The following is a 16,806-nucleotide window of genomic DNA, read 5'->3' as shown; positions in this document are numbered from 1 at the left end:
CACTTCACATCTGGTGGCAATGTCCTAACCTCCAGCCCTTTTGGAAGGAGGTGCTCTGCCCATCTGCTAAAATTTTAGGGAAATCGGTCCCTTCGGACCCTATGATTTTCATCTATCCTCCAGACCCATTTCGAAATCTTGAGTGTGCCATTTGAATAATGCCAGTTATCCTGGTCCTTTCATCCAACAGTTACAGATTTGTTTAATAAATTAGACTTCTTAATGGAGATGGCAACTATGCAGCCTTTAGGGATACCTGGTTCTGTTGTATGAACTTCAAGGACTCTGGTCTTCAAAGACACCCTTAATCCCCCCCCCCCCCCCCAAGTTTCTGTGGGGCTGATCTAGGCTTTCTGGTAGTATTGTCCGTAGCTGCTGATTAAGTTTACATCTATTATAGCAATGTTATCAGCTGTTTCTGTATACCGGTCCTGGATGTTGCTTGTATATGCCATATGATTAGGAGTGATTGCCCTCTTTTCTTGTTCTTTTTCCTCTTCCCTCCTTTTTGTTTTGTTATTTTTGTCTTTATTTTCATTTATACTCTTCTCAGTCTGTATGCAGGTTTTTATATCATAGGCAGATTGATAATGTCTCTCATTGAGACTTATAGCAATTATTATGCATTTCAGTGTATTTGCTTTTTATGAAGTTCCATTTCATGTTACGCCTGCCTTAGTTTCTGGAATATATGTGTTCTACTTATTTCCCTTCTGCCATAATCCAATAAAAATATGTTGCACTAAAAATATAAATCAAACTGATGAACACTTATACAAAGCCATAACTAGAAAATCCTAGACTCCCATTTCAAAAGTATGAATGCTGCCTCTCCCCATCCAACACTTGCATTGGTCTGCCCCATTGCTAAATTTACACTGAATAGACACTAAGGACCTGATTCAGACCCGCTTGCTGGGAGCGATTTTCGCCCATCTGCCCATAATTCGCAGTGCGCGTGGGCAAGTAATTCGCTGCGATCAGATTTTTGTCGCTCGTAAGCCACTATCAGGTCGCTGCTTTGAGTGACAGATAGTGCCGTTTGTGGGTGGTAATGGGAAGGTGCTTGTAAACGGGGGAGTGGATGTGCGAACGCAGGCATGTCAGGCAGCCCGAACGCCAAAGGGCGTGCATAGTTAACAAAGTAGCATCATGGTACACGTCACCTGAAAGTATTTCAGCCAGCACTGATCGCAGTGCTTGTGGCAGGCTAAGGCACCCCCAATCAGGGCTGCGAGCAGCTATGATGGCTCTCGATGGTCCCGATTAATCCTTCATTTCCCGGAGACGATGTCTGTTGTGAGAGGCAAGGGGGCATCTTCAGACACTTGCGAACGCACTTTTCCGTAGCTTGCTAAAGCATAGTGGGCATCCTTACGCAACGCAGTGCGAGCAAATCATTTAAATATCCGGCCCCTTTTGGCCAGCGAGCGATCGCATCTTGCGAGCTGGTCTAAATGAGCTCCTAAATCCAAATCTGTCAGCATCGCATAAGCCTTCCTTTGTGGAGACCCACAGTGTCTCCCACTCGGTCCTCAGGACACCAAACTGCAGGTTTTCCAGCTCTCATAGAATCACAAAGTGAAATAATTAGCTCCAGCTGTGGTGTCTATTAGGACAATTGCTCAGTATCTGATGTAATTCGTACTGTGGACAACTTTACATTGTATGTGGCAACAGAATTAAATAGTCTTGACTCTAAAGCTGGCCCCACAGGAGAGAGAAGAAAATATGGAGAGCTGTAGAGTGGGATAAAAGCTACAGGACATCTATTCCTGAACTAGTACCATCTATAGGTTACATAGGACCACCATAGTTGTAGTATATCATGTTTGATAACTCAAATATCTGTACTTTAAATATTGAGATTCTTATAAAGCTTTACAGTGTTAAGTAATAAATTGCTTTAGATTGTAAACTCTATTCCTAACAGCAGAGGCTATGGATCTATACTTCCAGATAAATAAAACAGAATGGAGTTAAATACAGATGCAATATAAGAGCCAAATACCACTGTTACATATTTATTCCAGATTCCTAGTGCTGATGGGATTTTAAACTATTAAGAATGAGAAAATAATCTAAAATGAGATGTAGTCATCATGCCGACACCAGATTGTAAAATTTCTGCTGTTTGGCATTTGACAGTCAGTGCTTAGGCTTAAAATTGGCTGTTGACATTTTGCAAGTCGACGTTGTAGTATTTATAGAACAGTCGACAAAACACATCGAAACCATCTAAATCTAGAAATTTTTATTAATTCATACTCATCATTTGTTACTCCAAACTTGGGAAGTTATTGAAGAACAATCTCTGAGATGTTACAATTCTCAACACGGTTGCTCAATTATATATGAAGTATGTGCAGTCTGTGCCATATGCTCCACCAAGCAGAACTTCCCAGAATGTTATTTCTATGTGCACAACCTTTGGAGGTTGGTGTGGCCATAACTCAAGCCACCCAATCAGATTCTGTAATTTGCCAGGACAATTTCAAAATACAGCAAACCTTTAATTGATCGATAACTGCTACTTTTGTTAGGGGCATTGAGGGATGGGGGTTAGAGACGTACCAGTCTTGTCACCAGCAGATTCACTTACGTCAGCATTCAGCCACAACTACCAATGGAAGGAGCCCACAATTCCCAAAGTATGGCCATGTTTCCCAAAATTTGTCAGCCACCAAAACTACCTGTAAAATTCTTAATAAAATAGCTCTCTGTATCGTAACATGCACCATCTACAGAATTTGCCATTCCAAGAAATAAGTGTTGTGTAATGTAGCCTTTGATTTTCTATTGATTGCTCATTTATTCATGGCTTTAATGAAGTTTAAAAAAAAAAAAGGCTGAAGACATGGCTATAAAAAAGGTTTTTTTATTTCATTTTTTTTTTTTTTTTTTTTTAAACAAGGAAGAACAGGAAATTTTACATTTCCCACATTGTGTTTTGAACTGGAGCCTACAATAAACATTTTTCAGCACCAAAACAAAAAATAAAAAGTACAAACAGCCATAGATAAGTATCTATAAGCATACACTTAATATTGCACTTTGTTTTTCTAGAAATTTGGATTTCATTCATTCATTTATTCCTAGTTAGGAAACCATCTTGAATGCTGGACTACATATGCCAACTGTTTTGTAAGAAACTGACCAGTACATGTAATAACAAAAAGAAAATAATAATGCCTTTACACAAAGTAAATAAATATATCACAAACTTTGCAGAAGTTAAGCATTTTTGATTTACCACATTTCATGCGATACAGTGCCAGTGGCTCTAATAATAATGCTAAACCTCACATATATTTGCAGTGGCTATGAATATTGGTCAACCCTATATAGACATAAAAGTTTGCCAGTAGTTTCCTAGGCAAGTCAGGAAATTGTTCCCAGTTTTCTAAATTATGAAGGAAGAAAAAAAAAAAAAAAAAAAAGTTTAAAGAAAGGAACAAATAGTTTTGAGACAAAAAAAAAGAAATGAACTCTGAAAAATGATTGTGGAGACATAAAAGGTTATCCACATACAGAAAGCGGAGGAGAGGAAAAAAAAATAAGGGGAAAACTTCTCAAAACTACTGTCACTTCCCACTTCCTCAGTATTATGTCACATAGAGAAAACCAAACGTCAGATCAATCACTTAAACGTGACTAAAAAGTTTAGATCTTCACTTTGGAAGGGTTTTTTTTTTTTCTGTCTGGAACACTGCTAAAATTAGCTTAATTATTTAAAAAAAAAAAAAAAAAAAAAAAAAACACTTGCTTGGATATTACTTAAATGTTACAAGTTCACATTTCCTTTCCTTAGTTGGGCTGTTACAAACTTTGCAGAAGTTAAGAATTTCTGATTTACCACACTTCATGTGATAGTGCCAGTGGTGCCAATAATGCTAATCCTCATACATTTGCAGTTGCTATAAATATTGTTCAACCCTATATAGACATTATATATTCTTTAATCTGTACTATATATATTTTTTAGATGTACTTTAATCTGGCATAAACCGCATAGTAGACTAGTGACAACTAAAGTACAACTTTCAGACGTTGTATTACTAGCAGAATATCATTTTAGGACGATTTGGACTGATGCAAAGTATAAACAATTTAACACTCAACATATACGCGCTATGTATTTGTTATTTTGTAGTGACAGGGATGAAGGACCTTATAGATGCCATTCATCATTCCATAGAAAAACCTTGCTTTCCAATCAACACAATAACAATAGTATATAACCAATGGCACAAAGTCCATTAATACTGTGAATAGAAATACACAAAATATTACCAGCCCAGTAGCCCATACCTTGTGCTAACAACTATAAAATTGACATGTTGAGTGTTATCACGATTACTATTTTCTGTGCATCAACAAAACAAAATAACAGTCGTACAAATTATCGTCAAAATGGAATAGGTCTCAGTACGTGTAAAAAAAACAAAAAAAAAATTGTAATGCCCTAATTTGACTAAAAACCGTGTTGTGTACATTACTGAATTTGAAGAAAAAAACCTTATGGTAATAGGATTTTTTTTTTTTCTTAACTTTGTGCATGTTATTGGTGACACCACTCGATAATCCCCTACAAAAGTATAGTGCAACATAAAGACACAAATAGCATTCCAAATTTTGGCAAGTGATGAAATCTCCTGAGATAAAGTGATTTGTAGGAAGTCTGTAACAAAATCCTGCTTGGGGTGACAGTATAAAGGCAACAAGTCTCTGAAAGAAACTAAAGTGTACAATCGTGATGAACGCCCGATTTCCTCATGTCTTTTTTCGTTGTTGTTTATTCCTTCTGTATTATTTTCTAACTGACTGGAATTGTTGCTATTCTACAAGAGTAGGCTGCAAAACATAACAGCAATAAAGATTGGCATGAAGGCATTTGATGTGTGTAAAGAAATAACTTGCTGTATGCGAGCAGACGATGGTGCGCATGCAGCCATATTGGACAATACGAAGCATGTAAATATGCAGGTAAAGCCCGGCTACAATAAAAGAACGAGAAAATATATAAAATAAAAAATATTAGTGCATTTGTCATTGTATAGTTCTCAAAGCTTTCATTTGCTTCCTGGTGTGCACAACACAACCAAGCTAAATGAGGGAAATAAAGAAAGCTGTAGTGATTCCAAGCTGCTCTACATACACACTGAAGGTGTGCAAATTTTCAGTGTTACAGTGGAACCCGGATCTTCTTGTCACAATGCCCCGGGCATCTCGTCGCTTGGCTTGGTACTGTATGAGTGCAGCATCGTTGTGTGCCAACAGCAAGGCAATCCAACCTCCAAATTATGGAGCGCAAACTTGTTACTAAGCTGTAAGCGCCCTAGTCATGACCACAGGTCGATTCAGTTTGTAACTTCCAAGGTGGGACTCAAACTGCATTCTGTGAAAGTGAGAGTCTCCATTATGGCTGCCTTGTCATTGTCAGCAGTTAAGTTTGTCTCATCAGCTGAATATAGCAAATCCTTTCAGCGAGATGGACAGGAGGGATGTTCCTCAATGGGCTGATCTGGGTTGGGATCAACCTAAGGAAACAAAAAGAAGAAGTGGATCTAAGTCACTTTTCAGGCATAATTAACAGGGGGGGGGGGTGTAATAATATATATATATATATATATATATATATATATATATATATATATATATTTTTTTTTTACATATACGCACATTAAAGCAAAAAAAAAAGAAATAATACATACATTATATATTAAAGGAATGTCAATATCTATCTATCTATATCACATGGCCTGTAAAACCACAAGTTGCAGTATTAAGGAATGAGGTGGTCATACAATATGTAGGGCTTGATTGAGAGGTGCATGTCAACTGCATGCAAAGCAGATATGCACACAGCACCGAAACAATACGCCATGTTCAGAAGGAGAAATTGCACCTGCGCTAATCTGTCCCATATAAAGATGCACTGAGACGGATAAGCACAGCAAGAGGGAGTCTCCGTATGCTCAGAATCGGCCGCAGCATTAGCATAAAGACGAGAGAAGACACCAGTTGCCTAAAAAGGATGATGTATACAATAGCACTGATAAAATTACATTTCACCAGGCCATTATAACATACTTATTTTATATAGAACAATTGGCAGTGCTTTTACTGTGGCAAATCAAAATACATTTTGGTTACTGTGCTCTATTGTAGTTTAAAATTTAATAATTATGCTTATATAGGATTTATTTTATTATTTTTTTTCTATCTGTGCAAAAACTAATACAGTACAATGAATAACCATGTTGTTTTTTTTCGTTGTCAAACAGTGAATCCTACATAAGTACTCTTAGACGGAGTTCACAAACAAAGAGCTTGGTTGTATTGTGCAAGTTAGGTTGCGACATGGTCATTACGGTCACAGTGGTGGTGGGCAGTCTATCATATGACACAGAAATCAATGTGGTTACTGTCGCTATCCAGCTAAAAGGACTACAATAAGGGCTTGATTCATTCAATAGAATAGTTGCTTTTTTCTTCAATGCTGATTTGTAACATAGCTTCTTGTCTCAAGATAAAACAACTACATAATGGTTACTGCTTTAGAAGGTGTAATTTAAAGGATTTTACTTCTCTAAAATAAATGTGGGCAACCGAGAGCTTAAAAAAAATAAATAAATAAAAAATATTAAATCTTAAAAAGAACACTAATAACTGGCAGCACTCCCAACAACATGAGCATCACTGCTTGCATGAGGGGACTCGGGAGGTACAATTGTACCTCATATGGAATTACATACTATATGGGATACCCGGCGTTGCCCGGGTTGAAGACTGGACCTTGAAGTACATCTGCAGCCTTCATTTTTTACATTGCAGAACAACATTGGAGACCATGGCATATGAAAATGTGCTTGGAGGAAATTAGTAACTGTCGGTGCAGGTGCAGTGTGACAGTTGATCCCCTGACTCACTGCTCTTCTGTTGGAGCTCTGCCTACCCCCCACTGGTACATATCAACCTGAACAAACTCGCTGAACCCAAAATTTCAAATCACAGACTCCGCGGCCTACTTGGTGGGCACCATGTAGACCTCCATGGCCCTGACGAACTTCAAAACTTAGTTCTGGTTAAATACTACCATGGCAAATTTGGTGGCGCTTTGTACAAAACTCTGGTCATGCATAAATGACAAACAGACAGACACTTTCTCTATTAGTATTATATAGACATAGGGCACTTATATGTGTTGGATAAAATCTACTTACCTCTGAATAGAGAGGAGGAGGCAGGTAACGAAATTCTTGGATATACGCAAACAGTGGTCCTTGAAGTGCCAACTCAAAATGATCGCAAACATTAAAGGATACCAGATTTTGTCTTTGCTCTTCTGTGACAATTTCTGCATAACTTGGAGGTGCTAGAATGAGAACATATAGATATACAGTATATATTGTTAAAGAAGGTTTATATAAATAAATAAATAAATAATAAAATAAAAAAACATTAACACCTGGCTTTAAATTTCTAGCTTTGAGCCATGGTGTTGGGAAATTACAAGCGTTTAATTAAAGCTCTGGCTACTATGCAATAGTATTGCATGATCAAGTACATGCCTGTTTACAGTGACTAGCATGTGGAGAAATTGCGACACCTGTCCGAAGTGGAATGTACAAAGGATTAGGAAATTACCTTCAGGTCGCTCGGGCAGGACTAATCCCAACCAATTACTGATGCTGTACTGGCTGCTTACACTCGAAGTCCGGCTGCCAAAAGGATGCAGGGGAATTGTTCCAATGACCAATGGTAAAGTGAGAAATAAATCCATAGCGCCTGGAATATCCACATATACCTAAAAAAATAAAACAATTAAAAAAAAAAATTACTAAAAACATAAAAGGTGCTAGACAACAATTACTATAACAAATTGGTTTGCATAGGCTTTAACTGATGCAATGCGTATGTTGTCACTAACAAAGCATGACCATCACTGAAACAATGTCAGATGTATAACTGATCTAGACATTGTAGTTATTTAGTGGTAAAAATTTTACCCAAAAAAGTTTAATTGCAATCTGCTCTCATATCATTGTAACTAGCCTGTGAGCAGCAAACAGGTATTATCGCTAGTTAGTAGGCCTGATTCAGAGTTGGACGCAGTGTAGAGGTCGGAAGCAAGCGTATGTTTTTTTTCAGTCTGCGCATGTGCCCAAGACTAACTGCACATTCTGTCCCAATGGTTGGCGCTGAAAGGCGCAGAACGAGTTTGGACGCAGATAGAGGCCATTTCAGTAGGCATTCCAGGGTGGTAACAGGGGGGTGGCTAGCGAGACAGCTGCGGCATGATTATAAAGGCGCAGTTGTGCTACAGAAAAAGAAAGTCGTGGCTGTATTAGGTCCACCTTTGAATCAGGTCCAGTGTATCTACAGACTTGCTAACCAGAGACACATTACATGACAAACATCTCCAAGTGAGACTCGATTGCAAGAGCTTTGCACAGCAGACACTGTGAACCTGCATGAGCAGAGGTTCCAAATCATTTAAACAAAAGAAGAGAAACCCCTTTAACTTAATGTTTCAAGTTACACCGGAAACTATATTACATTTAGTACAAAACAAAATATGTATATTATTTTCCCCCAACGATAATGCCCCTTAATCACCCACTGTTATTCATTTAATGGATGAAGTCTTTGTTGTTTCAAAGTGATGAAAGCCATAAATACCTATAAAAAAAGCATTTACCTCAGGATCCACGATATAGCAAATAAAGTAGGCAGTTTCCTAGAGTGGAGCATTATCTGGTTATACGTACCATAAGAGAATATTCCACGCGGATGATGCTGCAGTCAATGATAGAGGGGGACACGGGTGGGATTTTCAGCAGCTTGCCATTCCAGGTCTCTGTTTTTCCGGAACTGAGCGACTCTCCGCGCAAGTTGGCCACAAGTTGCTTAACCTCCTTCATTTTCCCTTTGGCATAGAAGGTCTGTGTTTGATAAATGGCTGCCTTGGGAACAACCATTCGGGAAGAGCAATTCTCAATCTCCGCAAAGATTTGAATGGATTCACCTTCAAGAAGATAAATACACAATCTTTAAGGGATTTGCAATGCCGAAGAAAAACCATTAAACAGAAACCTTAACATTATTTAGTCTTTGGTTGCTTGTATTTATCTTGGCTCTAAGCTATCAAGCGATGCTATCAGCATGTGAATGTAAAACTGACCGAGGAGGTGTGTATTTTAAGTTTTAAATCCAAATGCTTACCTGGGGTGTAGCCCTTTCTTTCTATTTTGGCACTTAGGGATATTGGACCTGAGGTACAAAACCAACAACACAGAGTTTTCTCTTTTGTGCCCGCTTGTGGTGACTGAAAAAGAAAAATAAGAAATTTTAACTAAGACATTAATTTCATCAAACAAATGCTGCTGCAAAAAAACAAAACAAAAAAAAACAAATGTAAAGAGCACCAGTCATTTGGACACTCTAGAGTCAGCCATTTTGCATCCTGAAACCAATATTCATGTATAAGCAGCCTGCCCATTTAATGGCAGCCCATAGTATCAGAGGCTCTTACAGCGAATGCTCATAAGGACATTGTTGGTTTCCAATGTAAAGTTGTAAAAATGGTTGCCTCAACTGAAGATATAAAACTAATTTTTGTTTCAGCTAGAAATAAATAAATAATAAAAAAACGCTTTTTTTTTGTAATAAAAGAACGTTTAAGTTTTCTTTCAATTTAATTAGGCAGTAGCCAGCTGAATAATAGAAGAGCTTAAGAGATTCAGACTATATTATGCCCCATGTGTTTCTATGGCTTTGAAAGCAGTGTGCCTAATTACAATTAGATCTTTTAACAGTTTTCACTGACCCCATTTTTTAGCCTAGGCTTGGATGCAGGTATGGATCTCATTTACTATTTCAATACCAATTTTTCAGTAAATTGGTTGGAAAAAGAAAAAATGTTTAAATAAATGTGAAAGTCTCAACCTTCTAACTACAATAAATTGTGAGACATTTTGAGGTAAAAAAAAAAGAAAAAATTCTTACCAGTAACGAAGGAGTGTTGATATCAATATGTTCAAACACGGTGAATTCCTTCTTTAATTTTACTGGTAGCAGCCAGGCTCTGTGCAATTCTGCTTTCACCCAATAACGTACGCTGCCATGTCTGCCTTCAAATGAGGTAGCAAGTGGTCTGCGCAGGAGAGGAAGGCAAAATTAATGACAGTGCTCGACTAAAGATTTATTTAGTCTTAAATTCAGCTTACTGGCTTTTAAATAATGTCTAAATAAGCATGTAACTATGAAACATAGTTTTTAGCAATAGGTTTGTGAAAATATAAATAAATAATTATGGCCAGTGTATCATAACAATATTCAGAGATAAATGCAGAAGAGCAATGTACTATAATATCCAATGGCAACCATCCCTTTTACTATCTGTATATATTTACAGTAAATAGGTCTTGTAGCAACTGCTTGCCATAAATACAGCTATATCAGGGAGTGGTCCAGTCTAACGCTAATGAAAGAAGCGGCACAAAATGAGATACTTACGTCTGTGGAAGCTCAAAAGTAAATGCATATTCATGGCGTCCTGAATGAATAGTGGTCAGTCCTTCTTCAGAGTTATCATCATCTAGAAAATGACAAAGATATCACATTAATGTCTTGTTTATGCAGTCATTCAGCTTATAGCACAGATCTATGCACAGGACTTTGCTACTATAGCACAATAATGGCCAGGTAAAAAAAACAAAAAAAACCCTTTAGCACTTCCTTGATGGCTAAATATTTTACAGAACACTGAGTTATTTCAGTTATTTCTGGGTTAAGCTAGGAAACAATGGATTTCAACTATGTAACAATGTACGAATTACAAAACATCATAAATATTTTTTTTTTCACAATGTATTTTTGTACTGAAAGGTAATAAAATATGTTTCCAGATCTTTAAAATTGCCTAGCAACAGACCTACATAGCTGGGGAGAAAGAACATTACGACAAGCCAACAATAAGTCTTTTACAAACAATAAAACCTAGAACATGTCGTGGAGTTCAAACCGCACCCGGATAATAGAGATATTAAGGAGGAGTCTCTATTTGCAGTAAACAACATGACCTTCCCAATCTACCTTGGCAAATTCACGCCAGACATTTTATCTCATTCTGGGTGTGAAGTGTGGGGGGAGAGGGAGGGAGTTAGAGCAGCGTGAAATCTAATCTGAATTAAGGAAAGCAAGTGTAAAAATAAAGATATAATAGTATGGAAAGCAAGCCTTAATTATAGCTATTTAATAAATGCTTGCTTATTCATGTAGTGAATTAATAGCAGATGTTAGCTAAACAAAGACTAATATATCAAAATGATTTTCTTTATGCTTGTACTAAGACAAGTTATCGAAGGAAGCTCTGTACTAAAAGGCACAAATATCTATTTTTGGATTATTCTTTTTATTTTAAAAACCAGCTTCACTTCTTTTATTTCTGCTACAAAGTTGCTTTTTGGAAATGCCAGCTCAGCAATCTCCGGCAAAAAGAGCACTAGCGGCAGTACTGTGTGGTAAACAAGTCTTGAGCTGTCAATCACAGGCAGACTCCAGCAGGAGAGGACCGGCCTGAACCGGTGCAAGCAGATCCTCAGCCAGTCTCTAATATGCATAGACATGACGTAGCTCGCTGCAGAGATGGCAGTGCGCAACCTAACCTGCTGGCCCTGCCCATATTTTCTAGTCTCTTCCGCCCCCTTCTTCCGGGTCTGCTGGAGACCATGCTGGATTGGAGTGAAGTCACAGGCAATGTGTCCCTGTGGCTGTACATTCCTCTATGCTCATTATACACACCGCCATATGCCAAGCAGCAGTTATGCTGGCCATACACGGCACGCTTTTTAACACGATTTTGGCATTTTCTACAGGTTGGTCAGACCAATCATTTGCAAATAGTTGTATTTTGAGTCTTCTGCTACCCCGATGCGCGTCCCCGCCGTCGTCTAGTTGGATCGCAGATCAGATGGTTTTGCAGAGAGATCTCAACTGATCGTGTACGATGTGATACACTTCTATGCATCTTATCCTATGATCTTAATGACCAATCGTACACCATTTGACCACATCTTATGAAGAATTTCAAGGGAAATCGTACAACTGATCTTACCAAGTTTGAATCTCACCGTGTATGGGGGCCTTTACTGACAATCATTTAAACACTAGCGCACATAGCCACCTATCACTGTAGGATCAGTCTTGCTACCTTTCCTGCGCTCTTCTATGGTGTGCGAGGAAAAGGAACAATGTTGCTGGCCGCGATAAGCCATTTCAGACAGAACACAAGTGATAAAACTAGTTGATAAAGGAAGCCCAGTGGCTGAGTCAAAACTGAATTGACACCAGGAATCATTATTTCCTTAGACACCAAACAATACATGTAGCCTTGTGCTGGGCACACACAGATAAATTGTGCAGATCTGATAAACAATACGACAGAGCGATTATCAGAGCGATGTGCAACCGTACACACTGAGCAATTTCTAATGGGAACGGGAGATCAGGGGGCCTATGTATCAAAGCTTGATTGAGATAAAATTGTGAGATATAAATCCCCAACCAATCAGCTTCTAACTTACATTTTATAGGCTGTGTTTGAAAAAATGACAGTTAGGAGCTCATTGGTTAAATCTTTTCTCACAATTTTATCTCTCATCAGGCTTTGATACATAGGCCCCCAGGAACAAGATAGTGTGTGCAGAACACCAGATCCCGACCTCACCATTGCAGGAGCATTTAAAACTTTTTAATTGGGCCTTGGGGGCCTATGTATCAAAGCTTGATGAGAGATAAAATTGTGAGACATATATCACCAATCAGCTTCTAACTTACATGTTGCAGGCTGTGTTTAAGAAATTATAGTTTGGAACTGATTGGTTGGCGATATATATTTCACTATTTTATCTCACATCAAGTTTTGATACATTTGTCCCCAATACAATTATTGTCCTGATAATTGTATAGTGTGTATCCGGCTTAACACTTGATCCCATGATGTGTGTAAACCTGTTCAGATCACCCCCTATAACCTGAGACAATATATGCCAAGCCACTCCACTTGCCTTTAAATATGTTACAAATACACACCTTTACTTGTAAACGAGATAAGAGTTATATTTAGCAGATCGGGGTAACCCATGCTATATACACACTATAATAAAAGTCAGTGCCCACAGCGGAAACTGGACAGTCACGATTAAATCACTATATGGTATACACCACCTTCCACATGGGCATGCAATCTAGATCTCTCCATACTCAGATAAATCAAATGGCCATGAAAAGTAAAGGTTTAAAAAAGTGGATATATAATAATAATAATTATTATTATTATATATTTTAGAACTAAGGCAGTTCTGAGAAGTTTCGTTCCACAATAGCTAGAGAGCCACAGGCTTTGTCAGGTCTCACTGTGACCATGGGCAGCTGGCACAGAACAACACGTTTTACTGGGGAGAATAGGCAGTGTATTGTTACACCAGATGCAGCTGCATGGGTTAAACAACCGACCCTACAACGTCACGGCCACGGCCACGCCCACCTCTCTCCACCTGCTCCCGGGTGCCCTAAGCAACAGCATCAGCCAGTCACAGAGCACAGCCGTCTCCTTGGCAACAACATAACAAAAGCCCACTTGACCAATAAGGAAAGTCATGGGTGCGGCTTTACGCCATTACCCCTCCTCTCCCATAACCAGGCTTGTGTGAGAGTCTCCTGCCGGGCTGCACGTAACAGAAGATGGGTAAAATTAACCCAGTCACTGCCGCAGTGGCACAGCTTATCCATGGCTGGATAATACAGCAAATACCTCGCATTGTCTATTCTGTACTATAGCCATGTTGCATTGTAATGTGCCACTTGTAAACCAGTGTGATCACTTGCATATGTTAAATATGTTTCGTGCACAGCGACAAAATCCAATAGAAGACATATATCCCCCGTTCTGCAAAACATTGCAACTTAGCAATGCCCCTGGACAATAGGCAAGTTCTCTCCCATTACAACGCAGCGTATTGAGTGAGGCCAGAAGACACAATTAGGAGATTCAGCATCTGCAAGATCTGGGTCATATTGGTGAGGTAACTAGTGCTGGGCAGCACACCGTGCATGGTCCCCACCAGCCACTCCTGGTTGCCTGCCCAGCCTCCCCTCTAAGACCTGGCACACAGGCATCCTCTAGCACTGCACCTTGTTGGTAGAAATGTTATTTTTGGATTCATTTTCTCTGACTGTGAGTGTGGAAGATATGAAGTCATTGGCACCAGCTGACAGCCGTACAGCCAATGCCTGGGGAGCAGAGGAGGCTCCCCCTCCCACTTCCACAGCTCTCTCCACTGACACCACTAGCCCAAAACAGGATTGAACCGCTTCTAACAAAGGCTGCTGGAAACTTCAGAAAAACAAGATGATTCCTTCACCCCCCCTCCTCCCCCCATGCAATGACTTCTCAACCCTACTGCATGTGCTAACACCCTGCACCCATTCCATCTCCATCACCCAAATATTACTGGGGATGGCTACCTCTCTTCTCCATCCCAACTTTTGTAGGTGTGTATTGCAGATGTGCACATCAGCTGTGGCATACCTGGGCACATCTACATACATGGAGCTTTAATCAATTTATACTGGAAACACCTCCCATTGATACTACATTAATAACCAAATAGTAAAACTAATCACAAAGACTATTAGCCATTTGCACATGGCTGGCATATATACTGTGAATCAGTAGAATAGTAGAACATATTTCTATAATTAAGCTTATGGGCACTCACCTCTTTCATGCCCAATCAAGATGTCCTTGTGGCTGAAATACTCCACTTCCTCAGTATAATTCTGGGTATAGGCAGTGTTAGATCCAGCATTCCTAGACTCAGTCCACCGTACTTTGGCGTGTCCCCTGGCATGGATCCTCAGAGATTTCACTCTGATCTCACCGGTAACTTCCAGATTTACCTTCCCTGAGACGGTGTCCCCGCTGGAATAGACAGGGACAGGGCTGCCATTCAGACAGTCAAAGCTTATAGTGAGACTCTTCACCTTCCCCAGCACCATGATTGTAACAAAAACGTATAAAAATAGATCTAGAAGAATCAATAAAGGAGTGGGGGGATAATAATTGCTAAGATCTCATATAAAATGTGATCTTAATATTGCACTGATAAATGCCTTGCAAAATAAACAGGCTCAGCGCTGGCAGTGCAGGTAGCTCATTGGGGCGAGAGCAGCTGCAGACTGCCACAGTGTTCTGCTCAGTGGTCTCCTTACAAAGACGGCTGTCTGCAGTGTGCCGGCTCACTTTATGCACAGCTTTGTGAAAAACAACCGCACTGCGCATGCTCCAACCCTCTGCCACTTTTTTTTTTTTTTTATAACTTATATATATGCCTCCTCTCCTATCCCTCCTTTACCCTCTGGACCCTTCTGCCAGAAAACTTTATAGGACGTGCCATTTTTTTTTATTATATTTATTTTTGCTCGTGTTTATTTCACAGCAACAGCAGCATTTGCAGGTTACACTACAGCCCTTGGTGCACATCATAGTTCATGCTGCTGCAGAGTCGAATGTGCAATGGAGGGAATGCTCCAGAAGGAATATATATATAAGAAAGGGAAAACGCTGCCAGGCTGATAAAACAAAGTATACTTGCATTAATAGATGTGGATGAATTTAGCATCAGCTCTAGTTTGGGGATCTTGCATGCAATGTTTAACATTCTCTGAGCTCCAGCTGTAAAGACGTCTGTAGTCTTCTGAATGCATAGTCATCTTCTCCTGCTGCATTTCCCCCTCTTTGCACTGTAACTTACATCATGGATAACAAACTAGGTACACACTAGACGACTTGGAAACGATGTAATGCCGTCAACGATTTCCCTTGAACTCCTGGACAAACGATCTAGCGCATTGTTGTGCAATGTAACAAACGACCAAACAATATATCTTGCATCATTTGGTGGTTAGATCGTTAATTATATAATGTAAACATATCGCCTGATCGTCCGATAGTGCGTACACACTGATGGTGCGTACATACTGGGCGATTGCACGATTATGACATCGTGATCGTGCAATTGCTCATTAATCGTGCACAAATCGCGCACTACAATGATGGAAACGACCAGCGATGCACGCTCCCGCTGGTCGTTCCCGACATTGTCCATCGCCTGAACATGCAGCACAATCTGTCGATAACGCCAGATTGTGCATGTTCAGTGATGATGGACTGTGCCTGCACTGATCGACCGATCAGTCAGTGTAGGCACTACAGAGGATCAGGAATGACGGTACGATTACGATGTCGTAATCGTACTGTCTCCCGATTGCCAAGTGTGTACGCATCATGAGAGGAATCATTAACAAGATCTTCCTGCATGTACAGAAGATCTGAAGATGCGAGGAACGACGTGGCGGGAGCGAGCATATTACGTACACACTTGACAATTTGAATGATTTGCCGTTCCGATGCGTCGGAATCGGCCAAGTCGTTCAAAATATCGTCTAGTGTGTAGGGGCCAGTGCGATAGGCACCGTACGACTTGACGGGGGATCCAACGTTTGACATATCAAGCGGTCCCCAAACATGGTGCGATCGGGTGGCCGACCACCCGATATACTGGCTACCCCCTCCCTCACCCGCATAGCGCTGCATGGAATCGCACATCGCATCCCCTGATCGACTGAACCTGCAGTAAGATCAGGGAGTGCGATGTATGACCCCACGGGTGCGCACTCGGGGCCTGATTCAGATATGGACGCTCTGAACGAGCGCTCGCTCTGAATCGGGGCATTTTT

General features: G+C 39.8%; 1 protein-coding gene across 1 annotated transcript; it reads right to left on the bottom strand.

Moving 5' to 3' along the window:
- Nucleotides 1–3,723: 3,723 nt before the first annotated feature.
- Nucleotides 3,724–15,295, bottom strand: ARRDC3 (arrestin domain containing 3). The gene is made up of 8 exons (XM_088444689.1): nucleotides 14,787–15,295; nucleotides 10,522–10,603; nucleotides 10,012–10,159; nucleotides 9,229–9,331; nucleotides 8,775–9,031; nucleotides 7,651–7,810; nucleotides 7,227–7,378; nucleotides 3,724–5,540 (listed from the first exon to the last, which is right to left on the bottom strand). The coding sequence occupies exons 1-8, from the start codon at nucleotides 15,064–15,066 to the stop codon at nucleotides 5,484–5,486; spliced, it is 1,239 nt and encodes a 412-aa protein (XP_088300815.1). The 5' UTR covers nucleotides 15,067–15,295; the 3' UTR covers nucleotides 3,724–5,483.
- Between the last annotated feature and the right edge of the window lie 1,511 nt (nucleotides 15,296–16,806).

This window comes from Taudactylus pleione, unplaced genomic scaffold (assembly GCF_031769625.1).
Source record: "Taudactylus pleione unplaced genomic scaffold, aTauple2 ptg000370l, whole genome shotgun sequence".
Taxonomy (NCBI): Eukaryota; Metazoa; Chordata; class Amphibia; order Anura; family Myobatrachidae; genus Taudactylus; species Taudactylus pleione.
The sequence above is the reverse complement of the archived record's forward strand: the minus strand, read 5'-3'. Positions and strand labels throughout refer to the sequence as shown.